Below are 23482 nucleotides of genomic sequence, written 5' to 3'. Positions count from 1 at the left end.
CCCCTTCTTTTGCCCAATTATAAATACCCCTCATTTCTCCATTCTTCAATATCCAATATTCAGATTAGATTACTCCCTTTTCTCTCTTTAATCCTTTTCTATTCCTTTCAAAATGTAGCCTCCAAGTGAGGATTGTTTAGTAGTGTAGGAGTAATTTAGGATTTATTTTGTAATAAGAAGAGAGATGATGCAAGATTGGGAGCTTCAACCGTTGGATCGAGGAGAAAGCGATGAGAATTTCTTTCCCAATTTGATTGTAGCTTTTAGGTACACGCAAATACCCAGAGTATTCCGGGGTTATCGATCCACAGGGAATGGTTGGTCAAGCACTAACTCGGATTGATTCTTGTGAAGCTAGTTCGGTAATAACATGGTTATAGCAAACAAAAATAAATACAACAAATGAAGAGAGATATATAAGATGCAACATAGGTAAGGATATGGATCAGGTCAATGTCCATCATGAGTCAAACAAATGTAGAAAAGAAGTTTTATCCCTTGTGAATGGAGGAAATGCACTAAAGTCCTCGGTCTCTCGTGATCTACCCGAGTGTGCCAAACCGCAAGTTATCTATTCTTGTAGTCTACGAGCGAGGCTCGTCTTAAAGATCCTAAGCAAATCAACATGCCCTAACTCAAGTTAATCCTACAAGTTGTGAGGAGGTAGCCTAAACTAACCTCTAGATTCCAACACGCTGTCACTAGTGAAGGAACCGTTTTGGCCAACTTCTAAATTCCAACTCGCTCTCGCCAGTGAAGGAACCGAAGATTAGCCGAGAAATCCCCCTATAATTTATCAAGCTCTCGCATTGTATAAATCAATAGGTGTGGCAAGAGTGTTCTAGCCATGCCCGATTCTCACCGTGACACAACAACAAACAAGCATGTAATTTTGACCATTAATCACACACTTTCAACAACAAGTCTTGCACACAACAACTCATAGAAACTAAACTAACCATTCATAATAAATGAAGAACAAACAACAATCTAGACATAAACATAATCCAAAATCCAAATATAAATAAGAACAAGCATCTAGATACAAGATTAATTCAAGATAAATTAAGGAAAGAAGGGCTCGACGCGTCGAGAGTATGCAGTGTGGAGCTACTGCCTAAATTTGGGCACTTTCAACGCTTTATGCTTTTGGCCAAATATTCCTCCAGATTTTGCTCCCACATGTTTCCATCATAAACATATAATATAATTCTTTGTTCTTTTGTCTTTTGCTTTTATCTCGACTTTCCATCATCACTTTTTTGTCTTCATCATTTCATCCTACAAATACCACTAAACATTGTCATGTTGGGTGGCAATTAAATACAAATACAAACAAGCAAGAATAGAGATGCCATACGCCCCATTCTAACACTAAAACATGCTCAATTATCTTTTCTTAATCAACTTTGGTCAATTTGCAATTATTTATCTCAATGAAGAAAATCAATATAATTATGAGCACAATATTAATGTTAAGTGATAGAAATGAATTTAAATATGAGATAAAAATATGATAAATATGCACTTATCACAAATAAATAATAAATAATTTAAATAGAAACTATAATGTTTGACTAACTTTGATGGAAATGGTGCAAATAGCAAATTCTATTTACACCACCTATAAAGCTATCAAACCTATTAAATGGCGGTGTAAATAGAATTTTCGGTGGTACAAATAGAATTACTCTTTATAAAATGACCTAATATATGTAACATTTTTATTAGTACCAATATATGTAACATTTAAATTTTAGGAATTGCAAAAGACACTTGGGAATTTCAGAAGACACAAAAAGTGAAAATACATTTAATATAATTTAGAGAAAAAATGAGCCTCCAAACAGATATTACTCAGGTTCGTGTTGTTGGTGTAAATGCCATCACTGTTCTTTAGTGAACAATAAATGCTTCATACAATCTAAGGAGTCGTACATTTTCTTGAGCTTATCTCCTTTGCAATATAATCCATAAAAACCTAAGTTTCTCTCTTTTGGAATGGAACACAATCTTCCAATTGGTTGGCGCTTCTTCAAGATTATGGGGTGGGGGTTCCATACGAGTCTGGTATGTTGTTCTCTGTCCTATTTCATTATTTTTCCTAGGCTCTTTGTCATCAGTTGATCTTATGCGATGCTTTGTTTTTTGTTTTTTTTTTTTGTTTTTTTTTTTTTTATAAATAATTTCTTTACTTAATTGCTTCATAGGATCTGCCACCAATTATGTGCAAGAAACTTAAGGAAAAGAAGCCAGAAGAAGTGGTGTTAATAGGCCAAAATGGTAGCTTCAAAGTTAAAATCCAAGAACGCAAAGATCAAAAACTCTGTTTCACAAAGGGGTGGGATGATTTTGTGGGACAAAATGGCATAGCTTTTAAAGATTTTGCCGTGTTTGAACACATGGGCAGTTTTCATTTCAGTGTCATTCTGTTTGATCGAACTTGTTGCCAGAAAGATCTCCATCCCAACCCAGAAACCAGCCATGAGGGTTAGTTACCTTTAATTTCTCTGCATATCTCTAATGAACATTTTGATAGGAAATCACAAATTAATAATCACCCCTAATTGTTTGTTGTAGGAGGAAAGAATTTGTGTACCGGGCAAGAAAATTCTAGCTGCTTTACAACCACCATCAAAGCCTACAATGTACGCAGAGGTGGTCCTTTCATGGTGATCAAGCTATTACTCATTATTTGAGCTGAGTATTAATGATTTGTCCAAAAAACGTTTATATGATGATATTAGGTGTGAACTTCAATTTGCAGTACATTCCCAAGAAGTTTAGTTTATCAAACAATCTGTTGAAGAGCACAAACATCACTCTTAGGGGACCGTGTGGTAAAACCTGGCCAGCCAAACTTAAATCACGTGGTGGGAAGGTGAAATCTAAATCCTATGCATGCATTTTAGATGGGTGGAAAGAATTTGCCATGTACTATCATCTTAAGGTGAGAGATGTCTGCAGCTTTCGCTTCATTCGTCTCCCAACTTCTTACTCTTTCATGGTGGATGTGAAGAAGATCCTTCCTGTTAATTAAGTTCGCTAGCTCTGGCACTAATCCAAGATGACCTCTGATCTTTTTTGTCCATCTTGAATCATCTTGTCAAATGCAGCATTTGTTTTTTGGTCTGTTTTTGAATTATTTTTGCAAACATGAAAGAAAGCTGCCAGATTTCTTTCTAGGGTGGTTTCGCCCGTAAGGCCTGTTTTTTAGGTAAGATACAGAAAGAGGACGGAAATTATTGGGATACAAATATGGACAACACTACACTGTAGGATGCATGCTGTCCTTTTTGAACATGCATCTCAAGAATGCATTGTTATCTTTTGATGGCCCTGTTTGGTAAATGGCTGTTAGCTGATTGGGTTAGATGTTTGGGTTAGAAGGTATAATTAGTTTATAACATTAGCTGATTGTAAAAAGTTGTTTGATAGATTGGCTGTTAGCTGATAGTTGTTTGGTATAATTTCTTTTCTCAAAAAGCTAATTGAAAAGGCTGCTTTGAGTAGCCTTTTGAATTTTAGTATTTTGGAGTTAAAAAAGCTTATTAACCAAACAACTAATAGTGATCAAATAAGCCAAAATTGGCTGATAGACTGATTATTTACCAAACAGGGTCATAATATTTGTTTCAAATTAGAATACATTGTAACTTAGAGAATACGAAAATTAGAGAATACGAAAAGAATACTGTATATAAATACAAAATAATAAATACGTAGTTATGTATTTATTTTTTGAAATATAAGGATAAAAAATACCTAAATAGTGGGTCCAAGACCAACAACCCTAATTTTACTCCATCCCAAAACTTACGCTCTGCGCTGCCGGCGACACGTCCTGCCGCCCACCGCGTTATTATTATACACTAATTACACATTGTTAATTATATTTAATTTTCCTCATAATTATGTAATAATTAATACATTCTAATTAACTAACCACTATGCATTATAAATGATTCAGCATTTAATGAGGTTAATTAATTTAATGGGGTAGCTCAAGTGGCAAGTGAGCTCTCTTTGTGGAGAAGAATTTCGGGAGAACCTAGGTTCAATTTCCGTAAGTGACGATTCCCCTTGGGTGGACCCCGGTCCATTTAACGGCCATCGGACGGAACGGAGAGAAAGACCCTCACGTAAGATATGATAATCTTGGGCAAATTAAAACGCAGCAATCTTGTTTTTTTACATGGCATTCTGATCTATTCATCTAACAAAGAATTGGGGGGATGAAGCTGCTACTCTAATGGCTGGCTAAACATCCCAAATTTGTGGATCAAAAGGACTTTCTACTTCAGTCTTCTCTGTCACTTTCACAGATAAGTTCATTTTAATGCCATGATGCTTAGATTTGATAGTTTCATAGTTATACATCCAACAGGATTTTGCCATGTTGGAGCAGACTTCCTTAGTGTGTTTCTTTGCCAAAAATAAAAAAATATTTTTTACCCGGTGACTCAAAAGTAACCTGATAATCAACCTAATTGTATAAAAATGAAGAGTTTTTTTTAAAAAAAATTATAATTTAAAGGTTTAATTGCATTTTGTTCTATAATTGCAAAGTCTATTTGACCCTTATCGCTACATTTTAGATTTTTTGCTATTGAGTTATAATATCTGATTAGCAGGAGTAAATTTTTTTCAATTCCAAAGCATTGGGCACCGGAATAGTTTGAAAATGTTGAGCAGCAAACTGTTTGTTGGGCATGCCATTATTAATTACAAATCAGACTTTTTAGGTGACTTATGACTGTCATGACTTGATGATTCCTGCCATTTACAGTTCAGTTCGCCGGAAAATATTTGAAGGAAATGGAATTTAAATTTTGTGGAAAACAAATTACCAGGAAAATAGATTCCACTGTTTGGTTGGTGGAAAAGAAATTACTGGGAATATGAATTCTATTGTTTGGTTGAGTTTGAAATGGTAATGAATTATGAATATAAAGACCAATATGCCCTTAGTAATTAATGGTTTGGCTATATATACATGTGTAATTAGTCAATTTTGATGAGGGTAAAATAGTCCAAGGGCTTATACTTTCTTCCCACCCTCTTTGGAAAACAAAATACCTATCTCAACCAAAGAATTTGTTTTCCTTTCTTTTTGGGAAGTCAAATTCCATGGAAAACATTTTCCATCCAACCAAACAACATAATTACTCATTTTCCTCAACTTTTTGGAAAATCTTTTCCATGGAATTGATTTTCCATCCAACTAAACATGCCATTACAGTTTGGCAAAGAGACAATATGCCAAGCATTATCCACCTGCTAATGCTGAGGAGTCTATCAAATGGGCTTGTTCCTTTGAGGCAGGATGGTTTGGGGCTCAAAATACGTCAAGTATTTATGAAAAATGTATTATTTTTTCTCGTAACAAAAATTGTATACTTGATTAGTATTATATTTGAGCATATAAGTATGACATTTACACATAGAATAAGGACCCGTGAGACGGTCACACACAAGTGTGCCCCTCTCCAGAGAAAGGAGAAACGGAGATGTGAGGCATTTTGGTTTGACAGCAAGGCAAAGAAAACCAATTTTGCTTCATTCTTCATCTTTTATGGCAGTACGTAGGCGGTAGTGCATGGAAGGAGAAAATCATCCAGCTTGTTTCTTCATTTTGGTACAGTTTTGTCAATTTCTTGGGTGTTATCTTCGTCTAATATTTTGGGGGTCAGCTTGATTTGTTTCAGACATCTTTTAGATATTTTCACATTATTTGTAATTTTTTTTTTCTGAAACATTGTACTTGATATTTGTTATAGTGGAAACTTTGTTGGGGGTGGTGGTACCATGATTTTTCTTTGATTTGGGATTTTCTAGGTAAATCGTTTGTACATTGTTTCCTATATAATCTTGCGATGGAAGAGGGGAAACAAAGTGAAAGAAGAAATGTTAAAATAGTTTGTTTTACATTTTTGCCCTCAATTTTAACACATATTTAACGTAGATTTAACCGAATGATCAAAATTGGTAAAAAATCAATAGTTAAGGGACCAAAACTTTGATAAAATTAAAAGTCGATGACAAAAATTGGTAAAAGTCAATACTCGAAGGACACTAAGTGGTAGGGGACTGGCCAAATGGTTTGCTCCATTCACTTGGGTGGGGATTTAACCCCCAACTGGCCAAATGTTTTGCTCCATTCACCTGGGTGGGGATCGAACCCAGGTGCTGAACCACCACGCCAATCATGTTGGTTAGATATATACATATACTATTGATTATTGGCAATAACATATGACATTAGGATGTCGGGGATGCAATGTTTACTATTCACAAGTAATATTCATCAATACAAAATACATATATTCTCATTATATTCTCTTTTATTTCGTTAGTTTCCTATATGTGTGTGTGTTGTGAGCGGTTCGATGAGCCACGAACCTAAAACATTTAAGCTCAAGCGAACTCGGCTCGATTATTAAATGAGCCCACTTGAGTTTGGCTTGAGCTCGAAGTTGATTGAGCTTGAACCGGGCGATTCTTCTTTAGTAAACAATACTTATTTTGATAATTCTTTCCTGTAAAAGACTAAAAGTACAAAATGAAAATGAAATGAATTGTAAATTTATATTAGTTCTAATATATTTAAAGAATACACACTAGGTAATTTTTACATACAAGATTAATGAATGTTGCAACGGTATCTATTTTTTAATTTTCTGAATTGTGAAAGATTGATTCCATTAATGTTGTAGTCTCAGAATGTTTTCAATGCATTAAGTGTGTTACAGTGTTCTATTATCCTATATTGATATTTTTAATAATGATAGTCTTAAATCAATTTATTGAGTTATTTGAATGTCTTATTTGTCAACAAATCCTCCATAAGTAGTTAATAGTTCAAACTATTTTTAAAAAAAAAAATTTCTCATGTTATTAATATAATACTTGGTAAATAAATATATAACATTATTTCGTAATATAACTTTGATATTTACTTACAAGATAGTGTAAAAAGAAAACAATAAATAATGTATTAATATAATTAATTAATCAATTTGAAGGTAAAAAATCTTTGCATGGTAGAAAATATTGACAATATAACTAATAAAGTTATATCTCTTTTTAAAATTTTTTATATTGATTTTATTTTTGAATTAAGGAATTGTAGACATCGAATTATAAATTTAAAAAATGCATATGTATTATTTTTGTTTGTTGTAACCACTAATTTATTTAATTTAATAAGAGTAATAGATTTAGGTGCTCATTTTTTAATAATATACGCTAACGTATTCGTAGTATTCAACATTTATGTCAACTTTGATTGGAATGATGTTTGAACCTAAGATCTTATAGAAATTAATGGGTAAGTTAAAAGTTAACAGAATATTAATGAATAAGAGAATATTTAACGAAAAATTTAACGGATAATCATATAATTAAGGATAAATTAGGAAATCTCAAGCAGAGAAAGAGAAATAATTGAGCTTGAGATAAGAATTTCAAAAAAGTCTTTCAATTAAAAAAAGTTGAAAGATATTTTCTCTCAAAAATGTATCATTTTACCTTTAAACAAAATGAGTATTTCTTGTTGATAGCCAAATGCATAAAAACTCAGAAAATGATTTTATGAAGTCCTTACTTCCTATTTAGAATGAGTTAAATCCAGAAATAATTCTTTGACTATTGACTTTTACCAATTTTTGTCATCTTTTGGTCTCTTAACTATTGATTCTGTACCAATTTTGGTTATTATGTTAAATATGTGTTAAAATTGAGGGCGAAAATGTAAAACCAACTATTTTAACATTTCTTCTTCACTTTGTTTCCTCTCCTCCATCGCAAGATTATATAAGGAACAAAGTAAGTCAATATATTTATTTTTTACATTTTATGTTAAATTGTTTCTGTTGTATTAGGTGTTTTATTTATTTATTATTTGATAGCAAAAATGGTACAAAAAAGCACTACTAGGAGGAAAACAAAGTGGAGAAGAAAGGTTAAAATATTTAGTTTTACATTTTTTTCTCAATTTTAACACCTATTTAACATATAATTAACAGAATGACTAAAATTGATACAAAATCAATAGTTAAGGAACCAACTTTAGTAAAATAAAAAACTGAAGATAAAAATTGATAAAAATAATAGTCAAGGATCATTTCTGGAATTTAGAATAGACCACCAAAAGAATCTAATCCACACAACAATTTACAAATAATTTGTTAGTTGACTAGTTTTCAATTTTGTTGCTATACTTGACAAGAATTCAAGAAAATCTCAGAATTTTCAATTCCCCGGCAAAGCAAACCCCAGGCCCCAAGAACACTTTGCATATTGTATTATGGACTCATCAAGAATCTCTCTCCGGGCGTTCCAACTCTCCGATGCCGACGACCTCCTGAAATGGGCAAGCGACGACAAAGTGACCCATTTTCTGAGATGGAACCCCATCACCTCCAAACAAGAAGCCCTCAAGTATATCCAGGAGGTGGCCATACCTCATCCATGGCGGCACTCCATATGCCTGGACGGCCGTTCAATTGGGTACATTTCAGTCAAGCCGGAAGCCGGAAATGATAGGCACAGAGCCCATCTTGGCTATGCAATTGGCTCTTGTTATTGGGGCCAAGGAATTGTGAGCATGGCACTCAAGATGGCCATTCCTGTTGTGTTCACAGATTTCCCCTTCCTGGTTAGGCTGGCGGCTTTGGTGGAGCCTGAAAATGTTGGGTCTCAAAGGGTTCTTGAAAAAGTTGGGTTTGTAAAAGAAGGCTTTTTGAGAAAGTATGGGTTAAGGGTGGGATTAGAGATATGTTCATCTATAGTTTCTTGTCCAGTGATAAGGTTAACTAATGATTTAGGTAAATTTTTAAGGATGTAACAAACCATGGCAAATTATACCAGGGACAGGATCTATCTTGCGTTATATATTTGATCCAAAAAAACATTTAGATTATGTATCTGTAGTTAACACATCTTTTACCTAGATGATGATTTATGTACATATAACTATCATATTATTTATCAGCAATTATCAAGTTAAATTAACTGTAAGTACATAATATGTTAACCGAAGGTATATTGTTTTTGTATCAGGATTCACAATGTAATATGAACACTTGTCCATGATATAACAATTGACAACCAATGATTCTTTGACATTTTTAAATTCAAAGATCATCATTAACAAACACAGTGTATATGTCGAAAATATACAAAGAATTTTTACAATGATTATTCAACTTACAAAGTAGTAATGGTAACAAAATATACACTTTTATTTCATCAAGAACACTATCACATAGAAGCCCTGTTTCTCAACTCTGCCTGCCATATCCATCAATCTCCATGGGCTCCATTACTGCCCACACAAACAATAAAGTAGATCAGACTATGGTGCACAAGAAAAGATTTTCTCTGGACCCAATAACATGAATCAACGATTCATATATGTAATAAACAGATAAGGTTAAAGTGACTAGCCTAGAGAAGGGGAATCTGAGGAGAGGAGGCTGTAAATCACAAAATCTCTAGATCTCCCTTTAAGGATATGGTACTTCCTCAAAACCCCTTCTCTCAAAAACCCAGATTTCTCCAATACCCTCTGGGACCCTTTGTTATCCACATCTACCAGAGCCTCAAGCCTCTCCATGTGAGGCCACTCTGAGAAGATTGCAGAGGCCACCATCTTCACTGCCCTTGTTGCAATCCCTTTGCCCCAGTACTTGTGAGTCAACACATACCCAAGCTCACCTCTGCAACTGTCGTTCCCAGACATTGGGGTCACAGAAATTGCCCCAATTACCCTGTTTTCAAGGCAAATCACTCTCAGCCATGGGTGTGGGATTGCAATGTTCTTTATAAAATCCACTGCTTGGTCTCTACAAGTGTAGGTGTCCCACGTACAGAAACGGCTCACCCTCTCATCTGTTGCCCACTCCATGAAATCATCCAGGTCCGAGAGCTCCATTGGCCTCAGGGAGATTTCTGGGGATTCTGATTTGCAGGCTGTTTCTTCCATTTTCTCCATGGCTTCTCTGCTAGATTCTCTTTGTAATTTATGGGTGGATAATTTATTTTTTTTTTGATTTCTTCCTCACCACGAAAGAATGGATCAAAGTCAATATTAGCTCAATTTCAAGAAGAAGTGGGGAGCAAGAGTTTGAATAGATACATACAATATATTGATTATTTTAATTTTTCTTGGGATGTTCCTGGAAGGAGATTCAGTATGCCATCTCTGAAAGGAGATCCCATGAATTCATGTGCTCTCCTTGACCTAAAATGATTGATTGGCTCGTAGGCTGCTCAATTAGTTCGATTGACCGTCTTAAAGTCATGTCTCAATGGCAGCGTAATGTTCAAATTTCATTGGAAATTTACTGATCATCGGGAGAAATTAACCGATGAGATTATGAGAAGATATGAGACCTATTGTGCACATAGTGTACAATTAGGGGTGAGAATATAAGGGCCAATGAGATAATTCGCGATTTACCTCCTTTAGTAACTTTTAGACTTTAAACATAAGATTAAGAATACCAATTATATCCCAAAAAGATGAGCTAACATGTTAAGGCTAAAAAATTATGGGTAATATTTGCGTGAGATCGTCTCACATGTCTCAATTCGTGAGACGAGTTTAATTTTTTATTAATAAATTAAATCTTTGATTAATGTGTCGAATCTTTAATATCATTAATTAAAGATTCGACCAGTCTCTCAAACAAATTTTTGTTAAAAATTATGCGGTTAGGACAAAAAAAATAGTTTGATAAGAGCCAGCCTAATCGGGCTGTCAAATTAGCCCCATTAGCAAAAAAAAAAAGAAAACGAAAAAAAAAAACTCCAACTTAACAATTTAGCTCTCCAACAATTAGTTACAATAAGCATCCATTAAGTGTTTAATTACTTAAGTAGATTTATTTGTATCAGGTTTAAATATTTAATTACTTAAATGTTTAGTCTTTTAGTGTTTACTTAATTAGATTTTAATTATAATTATTTGTTTTATAAACTAATAATTCAGTTTTTATATACTTAATTTCTATGCTTGATCATTGAATTGCTACAAATGGGTATTTAATTATTGTATTGTACAACTACATATTTTTATACTCTTATTTTATTTTGAACTATATAGAAATATCTTTGTTTTACGTTTGATTGTTTGTTGTTTTAAACTCTAGTGTTGATTGTGGATTTGTGGTATGTGAATTATAGACTTGTGTCTTTCTGTTTGTAGTTTATGGAGATCTGGATGTTAGATGCTTGGAATAACTTGAATTAATTATTCATTCTTGCATTATATTTTTTGAATTGAATTTTGGAAACGAAGATTTAAATTCAGTAAATGACGTTGAAGTTTATATTTATTAACGTAAATGTGCTAGTTTATTAAAATAAAATCTTTAAAATGCTAATTTAAAAAAAAAATTAGTTGAGCTCACCCGATAAACTTGACAGATTTGGCGAGGTTGCCCCTAATCAAAATTATTATTGATATTATAAAATCACTTTAATTTGCCGTTATGAAAACATAATAGCCAAATATAATAAATGAACTAATACGGAGTATAATGTAACCGAAAAATCCAAACAAATACTCCATTATTTGTTACAAATTAGGCAATTTATCCTTGAGTACTTGATTTTGAAATCTTGTGTCTTTTAGCTAGTACCAAATTTCAAAGAATTAATTTGAGATTGAACTTGCCTGGAGCCTTTGAATTATTATAGAAGCAGAGGAATTGACATAACGACGACTAGGTAGCATAGTTACATGGTCCATTTTCTAAGTTGGCAAGTGGCAACTTATCTTCTTCTTTTTCTCCAATGGTCAAAATTATATGGCTTGATATGAAAAATGACGTGTGTCCTCCACGAAATGTTACTTTGGTCATGTCTTAACATTGTTTGAAACAAAAAAAGACAAAAAGAAAAAGAAAAGAAAAACTGAGGTAATTTTTTAAAGTGAATCCACATAATGCACGAACATCAACAATGAATAAGTGGTTAACTTCGTATGTGATTTATAAATTATTACACAGAAATAAAATTTATTTATTGAATAGCGACTGAAATTTTCTCGATCACCAAAAAATATCATTAATCTTAAAGATACCAATACTACATGCTACAACTTGTCTCTCATTATGTCAGGATTCTTACAAATTTGTACCTAAAGAGTTTTATTTTTTGAGTATCGACTCTATTACAACGTAGTATATGTTCAATATACGTTCTCTATTTGTTATAATCCAAAGAATCAATACTCCACCATCGGAGTTTAATCCTGTGAGGCTGTGACCTTTCTTCAAAGAGAGTCACAGATGTGTTAACTGATCACAAAGTGCTTGGCACTTAAAAAGAGTTAAAAACGCCAATCCTATAGCTATAGGGGGTGTTTGGCAAACGGCTGATAGCTTATAGCTGATAGCTGGTTGGTTTAGCTAGGAGTTGATGACTGATTGCGTTAACTGGTTTGACCAGCTGGTTGTATTAGCTGATTATAAAAAACTGTTTGGTAAATTAGTTGTTTACTAGTAGCTGATTGAATGTAAAATGACATTTAAGGGTATTATTATTATTATTATTATTATTATAAAATAACAAACACACCACCCATTTAAAAGTAAATCTCATTGATTTTAAAGGATAAAATAGTCAATATACCTATTGTTCCCAACCAGCTGATACAAAAAGCTACATTCATTAGCTTTTCAATTTTCAGCTTATTGGCCCAATAAGCCAAGGCCAATAAGCCATTTACCAAATACTTCAAAATAGCTTATTGGTTGGTCAAAAAGCTAAACTTGATCAAATAAGCTAAAATTTGGCTTATAAGCCAATAACCAAACACCCCAGGATGTCAGCTTCTCTTTCATTAAGCCAAGCTTCTTCCAAAATCTTAAAACGCCAATATATTGAATGCTTGTCTCTCATCAAGTGTCTCTTCTGCATTTTTTCCACAACCCTAGTGGATATTATAATGCGAAGAAGAAGTCCGTTGGGATATTAGAAATAACAATTTTAAAATAAATTATATTATTATATGTACCACACATTAGTCTACCTAACCTAATCATCACGTTGTACTACATTACTTTCCACACTTTTGAGGAATATTATTCGAACTTGGGTGTCACTGTCCCCTCTTCTCTTTGTCTTGGTTTGAAGTTGGATTCCAAGCCATAAGCTACCATTCCAAACGACGACTACTCTTACTTTTAATTATTCTCTCGATATAATATTATATAATTGTCAAATTATAACATCTTAAATGGACAAATATACTAATAAAAGACTTATTGGTAAAAGAAAAAATCATACTTTTATACCTTCTTACAGTTATATCTTACTTTAAATTAATGGTTATGAACAACTAAAAGTCCGTGGATAGACTTTAAAAAAAAATTTAAACAATATGTTTTGCATAAAATTTAATTTGGTAAGATATTTTAATAACAAGACGCTTGAGCCAAAGACCATGTGGTCAAGCGGCATGAAGTAACTCCCCAAGTGGGGCATCATGGGTCAAGCCTCAGTGGAGGCAATATTGATTCATTGGACTTATTGATTGGAAAAGCGTCATGGGTCAAGCCTCAGTGGAGGCAATATTGATTCATTGGACTTACTGATTGGAAAAGTATGTATAGACATATCTATATTATAGAAGTTTATTTTAGAGTTAATTAATTCCAGAAATGGTCCTTCGACTATTGACTTTTACCAATTATTGCCCTCAACTTTTAATTTGATCAAAATTGATCCCTTAACTATTGATTTTGTTCCAATTTTAATCTTTCTGTTAATTCTTTGTTAAATAGGTGTTAAAATTGAGGACAAAAATGTAAAATTAAATATTTTTAACCTTTCTTCTCGATGATTGCTATCATCAAATTATTGCTGCCCAAACCACTTCCCCATACCCATATATTTTGTAGTGGATGATTGCTATCATCAAATTATAAATTGACACAAGCCAACATACAATACGCTAATTTGTTCGAACATATGCAACACATACTAGCAGAACATATGCAGTACGACTAATTTCTTCGAACCCACAAACAAAATATAAAGCAGTAGAAACATCAACTTCAATCTGCAAGAAGAATGCACTAATTTTACTCCAAAATATTTAGTTTTACACTTTTGCCCTCAATTTTAAAACCTATTTAACAGAGATTTAACAGAAGGATCAAAATTGGAACAAAATCAATAGTTAAGGGACCAACTTTTGTCAAATTAAAAGTCGAGTACAAAAATTGGTAAAAGTCAATAGTCGAAGGACCATTTCTGGAATTAACTCTTTATTTTATGTACCAAAAATATAAATAATATTTTAGTTTTGTGGAATTGAAAATATTACTTAAGTTTGTTATGAAATTTATTATTTGATTGATCAAAATGTTAATAAATCATTGTTTTTTTTTTGTGCGCAAGAGGGGCTAAAGCCCTAGAGATGATTAGTAAATACGCCTGGTAGCAATGGTCTTGGCGTCGCGGTCGAGGATGCCTTTTATTTCCTCAGGTGGAAGAGTCAGGATTGTAATCCCCCATCAGTCATTGTGACCTATGTTGGCTGATAGTGAATATACTCCAGGACCGGTCGGATACACTCCGGACCCGGTCGGGAGGCGTGAAGGTCGGGCGACCGGCTGGTCGGGAGGGTTGCTGTGAGGTCGGATGTCACGGGCCGAACAGTACTCCCGATTGGCCCACGACGCGGCGTGCCAATGGCTGCCACGTACTCCTTCCCGTTTGGGCGTAGAGTGAGGCGGGCGCATGCGCGCCACGTTCCCGTCATGCCGGAGGCCCGGTAATCGCGCTTTACTCCCTTATAAATAGCGCATTTATGAGGAGAGAGAGGATCTTTTTGGTCAATTCTGGATTAAGTCTTGAAGAGAGCGCGGACAGTAGGGAAGCCCACTGCCGACCTGCCGAGCCCTTCGAGCCCATTCTTGTACTGTAAACCGGGTTTAGATCCTTGAGGCAATAACAGATCGTATTTTCTGTATTTAACTATATCATTTTGGCGCCGTCCGTGGGGATCGGGACTTAAAAGCAATCGTTTGCCATAGCCGGTCCCTCCATGTATCCGAACATGGATTTCTTCGATAACCAAGAAGCCGATGACAATTACGATCTTCGCTCTCACTTGAGCTCCCGGGTAGATCCCAACAACATGGCTGGAGTGCCGCCGCCGGAGGCAGTAAACGCCATCCACCAAGACGCCCCCTTCCCAATCCTTGGGGGCTCAGTTCCCTACCAGTATCCTATGCCCGGGGGACCGATGCCTTTCCAGTATTCGATGGACCCGACCATGCAATGGTGGCCGACTTCCCCGAGATTCTATCCGCAGCCATATATGTATCCACCTGCTCAGCTGATATATCCCCCCATGCCTGTTAGGCCGAACGCGACGACCGCCGAGACAGTCCCAGTGGTCCCACCTGCTCTACACCGTTCCCAATCCGAGCGACGATCCCGTGGGTCTGATACTATGCCCACGGCACCGGCTCGGAGACCAGCATTGTCTCGGCTTAGTACGTCGGATCGACCTAGGGGGGTGCCACAGCCAGAGACATCGCGAACCAGCGCTTTCGACCGGATCGATGATCCCGACCTCCGACCTCGTGGACGAGCTACCCGGGGACCTCAACCGATGAGCATCTCAACAACTAGCTATTCCAGCGAGACGAGTTCCTCGTATACAAAGCCAAAGAAGGATCGTCACGCTGGGACCAGCAGGGGCTTAGCTCGGGGAGTGCTGGACCAAGTGCCAGCTTAGTTCAACAAATGGAAGAAAGAACAAGCTGAAGCCGGCCCCGGGGGGATCAAGAGCAATCTGATCCGAGCGCCGTTTACTCAAGATATTATGGATCAGCCGTATCCCATGGACCTCCGTGTGCCGGGGAGTAAAGACTACTCTGGGCGAACCGATTCGGAAGAGCACATCAACTCCTATCACGGAAACATGCTGATGATGGGAGTGTCGGACACAGTGATGTGCCGAGCATTTTATTCGACCCTGTCTGGTCGGGCGGCTGAGTGGTTCGCCTCTCTTGAACCAGGATCCATCGCCGATTTTGCCGAACTAGCGAGGAAGTTCATTCACCGCTTTACCATCTCACGGGCTGCCAAGAAACACTTCACTTCCTTGGAAAAGGCCAAGCAACGAGAAGGCGAGTCCTTGACCCTTTTCAGTGAAAGGTGGAAGGCCGCCATAACAGAGATAGAGTCAGTAGACGATCGCACCGCGGTCAACTTACTGCTCTCTGCGCTACGAGCGGGGCCTTTGTATCAGGACCTCGTTCTCCATCAGCCGAACACCTACCAGGAAGCCTTAAGGAGAATGACCGACCACACGGTGGCCGAAGAAGCCAACGTTGCTAAGCACTTGATGGAAACCGGAGGACAAGGTCGGAGAGACATGAAACGATAGCCCGACCCCAGAAGGAAGGATCAGGATGGGAATCCAATCTACACCCCCCTATCAAGACCGATCGGGGAAATCTTGGAGTATGCTCATGTTAGGAACATCATGTAATAGGTTTTGATGATACCAACTGTTAAGTAAGAATCCCCAAGTCTCGATACATAGGCAAAACAATGTAAGTTCGATAAGTAAACTAAGAGCGAAAATACAACCGGGTAATTTGAGCTCAACTCGGGAAATATTTAAGCTTAAGGTAAACTTGTTTGAACAACTTAGAAGTTTTCGTGTTGTAAGCAAACAGATAGATCAGAAGCAGGCACGAGACAACTCTGGAGGAATAAGGGTCTACGAGACATCAACTAAGTCTCGAGACACAAGCCAAGTTCGAGAGGTAAGGACCTCTCGATATACCTATCGAGTTCGAGACGTAAAGAATATTCGAGAGATAGACCTCTCGATACATGGGATTGAAACATCAAGTGATCGAGACATCTTCTATGGTCTCGATAAACCGGCACTTCTCCAAGAGGCTGAATGTTAGTCAACATGTGCAGATAAAATACTCTAAGTTTGGAGAAGAAGAATATCATGGAGATAAAATATTGAAGAGGTGCTGAGCGGGAGGTTTCAAAATGGACGGAAGTGGATGACACGTCAGACCTCCACCACAAACGGTCAAGAAGTGCACCAATCCTGAAGTGGTCAGATTCCCCAAACAAGGAATGATGGGAACATAAAAAGAGTAACTTTATCCAAAAGAAGCAAGTGAAGCATGAACTCAAGAAAGTGGAATATGGAATATTCACTACAAAACAAAAGGCTCAAGTTACAAGACCACTACTCCATGAAAAATGCTGAAATTGTGCAAAGACCCATGTTCGGCGTGGGAGACCAATTTCAAACGGAATAGTTTTCCCTCCAACGGAACTATTCTTCTACTCTCATATATAAGGACGTAAAGACACAGAAGAAAAAAAGTTAGTGAAAGAGGTCAAGAGGTTAACAAGAGGTGTCTGATAAAAACGTTCTAGTGCAAAGTGCTTAACTTGGAATATCATCCTGATATTCAATACAGCGAGAGAACACATCTTAGTGTTCGAAGAGAGTTACAAAGCTAAACTGTCATACATCCAGAAGGTGACCAAAAGCTGCTCTACATCAAAGTTGATTCAACGATAGCTTGTGGTCAGATTGGAGATTGTTACATTCAACTGTGACTATCAACAACGTCTTGCTTTGGATTAAGCAAGGGAGGTGGAGTATCCTGGCTGCTGTCCGAGCGAAAGAAACCTGAGGCTTGACGCGGGCTTGGTGATCAAAGGTCAAGTGCTCGAGAGGTGGAGTAACTGGAAGCGGGGAGAAAAACCTGAGGAGAGGCGGAGTAACCTGGCTGCTGTCCGAGCGAAAGAAACCTGAGGCTTGACGCGGGCTTGGTGATCAAAGGTCAAGTGCTCGAGAGGTGGAGTAACTGGAAGCGGGGCGAAAAACCTGAGGCTTGAGGCGGGCTTGGTGATCAAAGCTCAAGCGCTCGTTATTGTACTAGAAAGGGAAGTTTTTAGTGCAATCCTTCCAGGGAGTTTCTGGAAGAAGAGTGGAAGTAGGCGGGTTGGCCGAACCACTTAAAAATCTCTCTTGCATTTACTTTCTGTTTTTATCTCTCGCTAACTTCTCGATTGCACTGCATATAATCACACCTCTCGAACTAACCCAAACTCGTGCTAACCAAAAGGGGATAATATTTCCGCTGCGCATAAAACTTTGTCTTCACCTCGTGAGGTATCGAACCTAAACATCCTAAGTTCAATACACACGAGAGGTCGAAAAGATTTGCAAAATCTTATACAAGTCTATTCACCCCCCCCCCCCTCTAGACTTGTACCCCATCCCCTTGGGACCAACAGCTCAGTCTTGCAATATGATTCAACTCCCGGCCCCGGCGAGAGACGGCCCCGATAAAGACAAGTACTGCGCCTATCACAGGAACCGGGGGCACGAAACCACGAGTGCCATGTCCTCAAAGGACTGATTGAAGACCTCTTGCGCTCGGGAGAACTAGCGCAATTTGCTGCCGAGAAGAAGAAGAACCGACGCCGAGGGTGGAAGAAATATTTCAAGAAGTCTGACAAGGAGAAAAAAGATAAGGGGCCAGAACCCGACCATGACCCCCCTGCCGCCGGGTCGAAACAGATCATCCATGTTATCTTCGGCGGGCCGGAGTGGGGCGACGATCCAGATCGTCGACAAGCTTGGTCGAGGGATTTGCCCGTATACTCAATCAGCACCAGCCAACCCGAGAAGAGAATGAAGGACGAGCCGATAACCTTCACCGACCGAGACCTCCCCCTCGGAAGAGACCAATCCGCCGAGGCGTTAGTTATTACCGTTGATATCTGCGGAGCAGAGGTCCGAAGGGTGATGGTGGACACTGGCAGCAGCGTTAATGATAGATATATTTTCTGCAAGCGCACAGAGTCAATCACAGTATAAATTCCTGGAGTATACCAGGGTCAATCCCACGAAGAACACAATTAACTGCTATTCTTAATAACTAATCTTGTAGATAGGAAAATCACAAATAAAAGAAATTCTTGTATTAAAAAGAATACGTACGAATTTAAAGCAAAGGAAATTTCCAATTGATAAAAGACTAGGGATTTGGGTTCACCTATTAGATAATTAACTAACCATCTTAAGTACTGATTCGTGCGATTATAGTGATGATTGCTTCATTTATATCCTAATACTCCGTCGAGCTACTAGGTTGTATCCAATTAACTGTGATCATCCGTCGATATTTCACCAACATTAATTGAACCCATTAAGCAACAACCAAAACTCACCACAAATACCTAAAGCTATGTCTAGTTTAGGTCAATTATGTTTATCTTACGAGGTCTAGGTTCATAATTCACTTGTCAATTCTTCTTATAAACCTTAATAACATAAGTATGCAATGGCCAGTCACACAATTCACAGCAAAAATACATAAGATAAATATAATCACTCTCAATTATTTAATCGAAATTAGAAGAATCAAACCTAGGGAGTAGTCAATTAATCTAATATAAGGCTAATCCAAATCCCTAATTAAAGTTTCTAGCCAATAATCATAATTAAATATATGAACTCTTCAGGAATTATTACTCTGAAAATTTAAAGCGGAATAAAAATGAGGAGGAAGGGAAATAATTCAAGCCTATGGAATCAATGGCCGCGATCGAAGCTCAGAAATCTCCTGCGATGAAGTCTCGAATATGTTCTCCTCCTCGTTAGAATTTCCTCGCTGATGATCGTTGCTGCTCCCATGCGTTCCTTTTCTCCCGTTTGTGTTCTGCCCTCTTCGTCTCCGTCCGTGTTCTGCCGTACGCAAAAGGAATCCCCCTAAAACCAAAATTAAAACTCCTTTCTTCTTTTTTTTTCCCTTTTTCTTCGTCGCTTTCCAGTGAGCCCCCAAAACCCTTTTAATCCCTTTTCTTTTCCTTCTTTCTCGTACGTTCCAGTGAACCCAAGGAAGAACTAAACTAATTTCCCTTCTTTTTTTTTTTTTTTTTTTGCCTTAGTCTGTTGCGCCAAATCCCCCAAAGAAAGAAAAGAAACATACAATAAATTAAAATAAAATTAATGTAAAGCAAAATTATAACCTAATGACATAACTTAATTAAACCTAATTATCAAAACACTTATATTTAAACTAAATGCATAAAGCTACCAAATAATATTTAATACTATAGTTAAAATAAAACTCCTATTTATATTAATAAAAATGAAACATTAGCCTAATATTTATTAAAACCAATATAAACTAGTAACTTATAAATAAATAAGATATTTATAATAAGATGAACACTAAAGTTTAATTTATTTATGCAAAACAATTACTAAAATTACTCTAAAAATGTCTAGAAAACAATCAGCACGGCGATACCATTCGCTCGCTGGGGGGTGGATATCATAGGGCCGTTCCCGATGTTGGCAGCACGGAAGAGATTCGTGATCGTGGCTATCGATTATTTTTCGAAATGGATCTAGGCAGAACCTTTGGTGACCATAACGGCTCAACAGTGCACACGCTTCGTATGGAGGAACGTCATCGCCCGGTTCGGAGTCCCCGTGCACCTGATCACGGATAACGGAAGACAGTTTGAGAGCCAGTATTTTCAAAACTTCCTAGCCACGGTCGGCACGAAGTCCATCCGATCATCCGTGGCGTACCCCTAGGGAAATGGGCAGGTCGAGAACGCGAACCGAACGGTCTTAGATGGGCTGAAGAAGAAGTTGTTTGATGCCGGTCGAAGCTGGGCGGACGAGCTGCCCTATGTGCTATGGGCATATCGGACGACCCCTCGGGAAGCTACTAAGGAAACTCCCTTTGCGCTGGTTTATGGGGCTGAAGCCCGGCTGCCGAGCGAAGCCTGGATCCCGACCTCTCGAGAACGCGGCTACGCTGAAAATGACAACGAGCGAATGATGATCGCTGAGCTTGACGCCTTGGAAGAAAAGAGAGAGGTCGCGACTCAGAGGATAGTTGAATACCAGAACAAAATAAAGCAGACCCGCGACCTCCGAGTTCGACCGAGATATTTCCAGGTGGGAGATTACGTCCTCCGAGAGCGGAAAGCTAGCCGACCAAATGAGGGCGGAAAGTTCGCGCAGACCTGGGAAGGGCCATATGTCTTTTCTGCGGTGATCCGACCTGGCACCTACAAGTTGGAAACTACCACAGGGAAGCCGGTGGATCGGATTTGGAACTCAGAGCATTTAGTCCTGTTCCGCCACTAGTTAGGATGATGGGTGATGTAACCGGGCCAAAAGAAGCCCCCCCCAATGTAATGAGTTTATGCTGTTTAAATGAAGAGCTTCGACTCAGTTTTTTTAGACGTCATTGCCCTAACCTAAGGGTCAGCAGGCCGATGGGAGCAAGGTGCCCATCTCGGGAGTAAGGTGCCCGATTGTTGTGGTCCGCCGACCTAATGGCCTCTGAGGCCGATGGGAGCAAGGTGCCCATCTCGGGAGCAAGGTGCCCGATTATGTTGGTCTGACGACCTAATGGCCTTCGAGGCCGATGGGAGCAAGGTGCCCATCTCGGGAGTAAGGTGCCCGAATGTTGTGGTCTGCCGACCTAATGGCCTTCGAGGCCGATGGAAGCAAGGTGCCCATCTCGGGAGCAAGGTGCCCGATTGTTGTGGTCCGCCGACCTAATGGCCTCCGAGGCCGATGGGAGCAAGGTGCCCATATCGGGAGCAAGGTGCCCGATCTCTTAAACTCAAGGTTAAAATAAAAGGACCGGGGTTTAAAGGAAAAGTGAATATTTTATTGATTCAGAGAAGTCCAAAGTGCTCGGCACAAGAGCGGGCCGAGCTCCGCCAGTTCAAAATATCACAAAAAATTTCTCACCGGCCACTCACTTAGAAGAGCCTGGCTTGGAGTAGGGCCTGGGGCCGAGGTCGGCCACTTCGCTGGGGAGTAGGGCCAACACCTCGGGAAGGTCGGTCTCCTCGAGGCCCTCGGTCAGGGCCGTGTGGACCTGCTCCTGTATGGCTCAACAGCCCGAGGAGAAAGCCCACTGCCCGTAGACCCACGTGAGCCGGTCCCCGACCTCCGTGTTGATGAAGGCGGTGAGGAACTCTTTGGCTATGGCCTCGTCGGTGCAGATGAACCGAGCGAGGCTGCTGGCGTCTTTCATCTTGTCAATGGCCTCCTTCTCGGCCTGCTCCGCCTTCTTGGCCCGGCTCTCGGCCTCGGCCAGCTCTTTCTCTGCTTTCTCGGTCCGACCCTCGGCGGCCGTGAGCTCTTTCTCCAGCTCTTGGATCCTCCTTTCGGTCGAGGTGACCTGCTTCTGGAGGGGCACGACCTCCTTTTCCCTGATGCCTTCCAAGGATCGAGCCCGACAGAAGAGGTCGGTCGTCGTGTGAGTGAGCTGAAAGGGTTGAGAGGGTTAGATACCTACGTCCGACCGGGGGCTGATATAGCATATCAACAACTAAAAAACTTACCCGGAGGATGTCCTTGGCAATCTGTTCGCCGAGACGGTTGCACGACCACCCCATGATGGTCTCCATGCCCGGCACCTTCTCCCTTATCTGGTCGACAAGGGTAGCAGCTTGGAGGGTCGGGCACTAGCGGAGTGTTTTGTGCGCTTCAGAGTGAGAACCTCCTCGACCTCAGGGTCTTGTCTCTTTTCTTTCCCTCACCGACTTTGCCCTTGAGCAACTTGAAGGTCGGGCGCCGTAACACCTCCTGACGAGGTGTCGATGGGGGTCGGGGCGGAGACGTAGGCGACCGGCGGCAGCTTTCTTTGCCCCGAGAGCTATCTTGGTCATAGGGCGGGGGGCAGCTGCTGGAGCGATGAAAGCTTTGTCCGGCGCCATATCTGCCATGCCGCCACCGAGCGCGACAGCTGCGCCCCTCGTGCGCTGCTACGGGGCATGCCGTTGCCCCAGGCAGGCTCCCGGGTGCGTAGCGGCATGTCCTTCGTGCCTTCTTCTACATAGCTTGATTGAGAGCTTGGGCACGTGGATGGTGGAAGGCTGTCGTGGTAGGAGGATGTGGGACGCGTGTTTGGTGGAGAGGTGGTGCCGTCTTGATATCGTACACGTGGAGGGTTTCAGGGACTCCATCAACAGTATGAAAGGAAGGGGTCTGGTCCAAGCAAGGCATCTCTCAGATCATGATCCACTCAATAGTTCAGTGGTCAAGTCTTCTTCCCCTAGTTGGTGTGCCTGGGTTCGAGTTTTAGTGGGAGCATGGTTAGGTATTCTTTATTATTTATTAGTTAGTCCCTAAGTTCCTTATTTATTGTATTTATTTACTTGTCCCCCTATTATTTATTTATTATTTGGGTCGCCATTTCTTGGGCCGGTACCTTTTGGCTTTGTACATATTCTGCTGGGTCTCACTCCCCAATCAATAATATTACTATTTCCTGTTCCGTTCTATATTATTATATCCGGTTTATGGTGGACCCGATCCCAATGAAACCATCAATATATATATATATATATATATATATATATATATATATATATATATATATATATATATATATATATATATATATATATATATATATAT

General features: G+C 38.9%; 3 protein-coding genes across 4 annotated transcripts; 2 read left to right on the top strand and 1 right to left on the bottom strand.

The window, feature by feature from the left end:
- The first annotated feature begins 1835 nt into the window (after positions 1–1835).
- Positions 1836–3253, top strand: LOC115998087 (putative B3 domain-containing protein At5g66980). Of its 2 annotated transcripts, none has more exons than XM_031237567.1 (4): positions 1836–2070; positions 2211–2490; positions 2581–2658; positions 2768–3253. In XM_031237567.1, exons 1-4 carry the CDS (start codon positions 2002–2004, stop codon positions 2785–2787), a joined length of 447 nt encoding a protein of 148 aa, XP_031093427.1. In that variant the 5' UTR covers positions 1836–2001; the 3' UTR covers positions 2788–3253. The 2 variants fall into 2 exon arrangements, with proteins under 2 accessions (XP_031093427.1, XP_031093418.1); XM_031237558.1 differs by having other exon boundaries at positions 1838–2070; positions 2581–2672.
- A 5019-nt stretch (positions 3254–8272) lies between these two features.
- On the top strand, positions 8273–8991 carry LOC116001129 (uncharacterized N-acetyltransferase p20). The gene is given in 2 exon segments (XM_031241024.1): positions 8273–8756; positions 8759–8991. Coding segments are annotated over 2 exon segments (510 nt in total). The 5' UTR covers positions 8273–8308; the 3' UTR covers positions 8821–8991.
- A 107-nt stretch (positions 8992–9098) lies between these two features.
- LOC116019353 (uncharacterized N-acetyltransferase p20-like) lies at positions 9099–10265 on the bottom strand. The gene is made up of 2 exons (XM_031259533.1): positions 9451–10265; positions 9099–9328 (listed from the first exon to the last, which is right to left on the bottom strand). The coding sequence occupies exons 1-2, from the start codon at positions 9995–9997 to the stop codon at positions 9285–9287; spliced, it is 591 nt and encodes a 196-aa protein (XP_031115393.1). The 5' UTR covers positions 9998–10265; the 3' UTR covers positions 9099–9284.
- Between the last annotated feature and the right edge of the window lie 13217 nt (positions 10266–23482).

The sequence above is a fragment of the Ipomoea triloba genome, chromosome 1 (assembly GCF_003576645.1).
Source record: "Ipomoea triloba cultivar NCNSP0323 chromosome 1, ASM357664v1".
NCBI classification, from domain to species: domain Eukaryota; kingdom Viridiplantae; phylum Streptophyta; class Magnoliopsida; order Solanales; family Convolvulaceae; genus Ipomoea; species Ipomoea triloba.
The sequence above is the reverse complement of the archived record's forward strand: the minus strand, read 5'-3'. Positions and strand labels throughout refer to the sequence as shown.